The sequence below is a fragment of the Asparagus officinalis genome, chromosome 8 (genome assembly GCF_001876935.1).
Source record: "Asparagus officinalis chromosome 8, Aspof.V1, whole genome shotgun sequence".
In the NCBI taxonomy this organism is placed as follows: domain Eukaryota; kingdom Viridiplantae; phylum Streptophyta; class Magnoliopsida; order Asparagales; family Asparagaceae; genus Asparagus; species Asparagus officinalis.
The window spans coordinates 26,004,652-26,008,874 of NC_033801.1; the positions used below are offsets into that span (position 1 = coordinate 26,004,652).

At 37.5% G+C, this 4,223-nt stretch overlaps 1 protein-coding gene across 1 annotated transcript; it reads right to left on the reverse strand.

The window, feature by feature from the left end:
* On the reverse strand, positions 1,328-3,964 carry LOC109821025. Its single transcript, XM_020387220.1, has 7 exons — positions 3,940-3,964; positions 3,618-3,853; positions 3,328-3,534; positions 3,156-3,263; positions 2,972-3,073; positions 1,502-1,972; positions 1,328-1,420 (listed from the first exon to the last, which is right to left on the reverse strand). The coding sequence occupies exons 1-7, from the start codon at positions 3,962-3,964 to the stop codon at positions 1,328-1,330; spliced, it is 1,242 nt and encodes a 413-aa protein (XP_020242809.1).

Genomic DNA, 4,223 nt, shown 5'->3' on the forward strand with positions numbered 1-4,223 from the left:
AAATACAAAAATTGTGGTTTTCTAACAAATTCTCTATGAAAATTTTTATCAAATGCTTCTAACTAAAAAACTATCTTTTATCAAATACTTCTGAGCAATCTCAATGATGCCAAAATGTTATCAACTTATGATTTACAGTAATTTTATCAAATGCTTCTAACTAAAAAACTAATTTTTATCAAATACTTCTGAGCAATCTTAATGATGTCAAAATGTTACCAACTTTTGAATTACGGTTGTCTAACAAATCCTAAGTGAAAGATTTGAATGAGGCTTCATATAATGTGGGAGTTGAATTCTTTAGAGACTAAGTTAACAGGTTAATAGTATTATCCCTTACTACTTATGTTGATCAGATGGTGGCCAAGTTTAGCTTGCAAGATTCAAACACTAGTAGAAAACAGGGCATTGGCGACGGGGAAATCCGTCACCAATGCCCCAAAATCCATCACCAATACATATTAGCGACGGACCCATTTCCGTCGCCAATAAATCCGTCGCCAATAAGTATTGGCGACGGGTTGCCCCGTCGCCAATACTTATTGGCGACGCACGACTATTGGCGACGGATTTCTTTGGCGACGGGTTACTTCCGTCGCTAATAAACATTGGCGACGGGGTGATCCGTCGCCAATGTTCAAACATTAGCGACGGGCTACCCCGTCGCCAATGTTTATTGGCGACTGGGTAGTCCGTCGTCAATGTTTTAACATTGACGACGGATCACCCCGTCACTAATGTTTATTGGCGACAGGGAAATTCGTCGCCAATGTTTAAACATTGGCGACGGGGTAATCCGTCGCCAATGTTTAAACATTGGCGACGGGACACCCCGTCGCTAATAAACATTGGCGACGGGGTAGCTCGTCGCCAATGTTTGAACATTGGCGACGGATCACCCCGTCGCCAATGTTTATTGGTGACGGGTAGTCCGTCGCTAATGTTTTAACATTGACGACGGATTACCCCGTGGCCAATGTTTATTGCCGACGGAGATTTTCCCGGCCAATGTATATATTTACGCAAAAAAAATTTAATTTTTCGGTAGCCTCCCATACGAGAGAATACACATATAACCTGTATCTCCATCAATCCAATGATAATATTTAACAATATATCATAAAATCAACCATGATATACATTCACATTCCACACTCATTCAATTTCATCCGTCAATCCACAATATCGAATAATACTCGTCATATAATCACAATCACAATACATCTCGCATGCTCAAATAATATTCATTCACTACGCAATAAAATCACATATATATTTTATATATGTAAAATTCAAAAGTCATGATATGTCTTAACACAAGTCTCACTCACTCCTCGTCATCATCGGCATCCCTGTTATCAGCATCGTCTGCATTAGAACGTCGTATCGTACTGCTGCTCCCTACAATACCTCCTCCAGTCTGAAAAGAATATCACTCCACATAAGATATATATATACCAAAAATATAATAATAAATACATATATGTCGCGTCATATATACCTCTCCACCACCATGAACTTCATGCTCGGCAAACGCCAACTTAAAGATCTCTAAGTATATCGACTCAGGAAGAATCTCCTTCAACGATGGACAATCACTGAGGCGCTGCACAACATCCCAAGTCGATTGTGCACCCCCTAGCTCGCGCGTAATAATGGGAATAAATTGAAAAAACATCGAGGGTTGAACATTGTCCATTAAATACTGTCCAATTTTAGCCACGACGTACGATGTCACACTTGGTCGATTTGAGGTCGCGGACGAGTCATTTTGTATATTCCTGCTAGTGGAGACTATCCTAACTTTTCCACTTGATAAAGGCACTCTCCCTTTCTTGATTGGTTTAGAGCCATAAACTCCATCAACAATTTCCCTCCATTGCTCTCTAGTCATGCGATTAGGATCGGTAGGAGTGTTCTCTATGCTCTGAGACTGGGACAAGACAAAGTCTTGTGAAGCTTCAAGCGCCTCCTAAATAACATATAGCAATAGAAATAAATAAATTAGGGCAGTCTTAAGCAATGGAACTCAACCAATAGAAATAAATAAATTAAGACAATGTTATGAATTAAGTGCAAAGCTATATGATCACTTTCTTATTTCATTTATAGTCGACCTTTTTCAGCTATGATTCTGAAAGAAAAAGATATGTCACTGGACATGCATTTTTTACCTTCTTCGTCAAACATACTGGTATAATATGAGTCGTGCAGCCTAGGCTTTAAGTTCATGACTGTTACAAATACATCACAGCTAGGCTTGAAGTTCATGACTCTGTTACAAATACCCGGAAGAAAACAGCCAATTAAGCCCCAAAAATCTCAAACACACACACATTTTAGTTAAGCAAAAGTTCTAAATGTTAGTAGTATCAAGACAAAGGACCACAGATTTTGATCATCTCTGTAATTTCAGATCAAAAGTATTGGAGTGAGCCTAACTAGTCTAGAAAAAATAAGGTGAACTGCATGTCCCTGTTCCTAGTCGGGGATGGAACATGGTTATCAAGTGCCTGGGGTCATAAAGTGTGACACAGTAACTTTTAAACATGAAGGGATGACGACATTTCCGTAGTAAATTTATATGCATATTTATGTGCATTCTTGCATTCAGCATATGATATGGTTAGAAATGTTATCACAATTTTTAGCAAAGTGTGAAAAGTGAATGTGAAAGTTCCAGTATATACCAAGTAAAGAAACACGATGAATAAGCATGCACGCATATCCTTATTTAAGGCCTTACACAGGCAATATCTGCATTTGGAAAATATATGTAAACTTGATGATGAAGCTATCACTTAATTCAGCAAAAACATCAATTGTTCCACACTTCCATGAATGTTTTAGAAAGCACATGAATGAATAATTAAGCAGATATGAATGCATTACACTATAAATGGTATTCGAACATTAATGAATTCTAATTAGAAATACATGTGTGCAAATATGAAATTAAGTTTATACTTACATGCATATCCTTAATTTTTGTCATCTTTTCCACCTTATCATAGCCCTCGGGTGGTGTATATGCACTTCTAGCAAGAAGAGTTGGCGGCATAGTCAAGGCGTCCTATGATTAATCAAATTTCAAGTTATTTCTAATAACGTATGAAAATAGTAACATGAGTTGAGTTTTAATATTTTGATCTAACCGGATTTTCACGCAAATATTTATGCTCGATCCGAGCGTAGGGAGTAGCTCCTAGAAAGTGATCATATAGCTTTGCACCGCGATTAGCCGATGCTATCGAACATTTATCCTTCAAAATAAAGTAATTTTTCAGTATATGTGGTGGTAATATAATTAATTAAAAAATAACTCACCTTCTTCTCGCCCTCCCACTCGATAATGAGAGTCATCCAATTATAAGGAGGAACCCTCTTATCAAGCTGATGAATCCGCTTCCAATCAATGGTTATATCTGTAAAGTATTGACTCTTAAGTCTACTCCTCCACCCCCGAAGCATCTTGCTCGCTCTACTCATTACGTAATCCCAAGAGTCCGGGTTGTCCTCAAGGCAATAGTGATTCTACAAATTAGGTGTTACAAAAACATGCAATATTAAAAAATTAAATAAATATTTATTGAAAAAACAATATAACGAATAATTACCATGAGCCTCTCCCATATCTTCTTTATTCCATTCCATTGTTGTTCATCAAAGTTATGAGCGATGTTAATGTGGTGTGGGTCTCTGATTAAACAACCGATCAAATTATTAAATCTGACGGCGTAATCTCCAATTGGAATGTTGCCCATCCACCCCAAAATGGCTCGATAACCTTTAGGAGGTACCTTCGTAAACAGATCACTGCCATGCCTACCGGCCTTCTCGTAGTCCTTGTTCCCTACAAAGACAAAGAGAGATATATTTTTTATAAACTTTAATAATTAAATAACGACAAAATCTTAATAGTTTACATGATATTCTTACCCATTTCCCTCAACTTATCTGACATCGCCTTTTCTAGTCTCTGCTTTATTATACTATCCTTGTTTTTAATGTCTTCTCTCCTTTTTTTATAGTTCCTATCGCATTTCTTTTGCAATGTGATAGCCTTTTCTGGTAAGGGGATGGAATTTACTGCTTCAGTCCATGGACGGAGACATTCAACCTCCGACTGAGAAGATCTCGCAAAAGACTCGTGTTGGATCTCGTCATCACCGGATCCATCATGATGATTGTCTGCAATATAAAATGTGAAATAAATATTTATA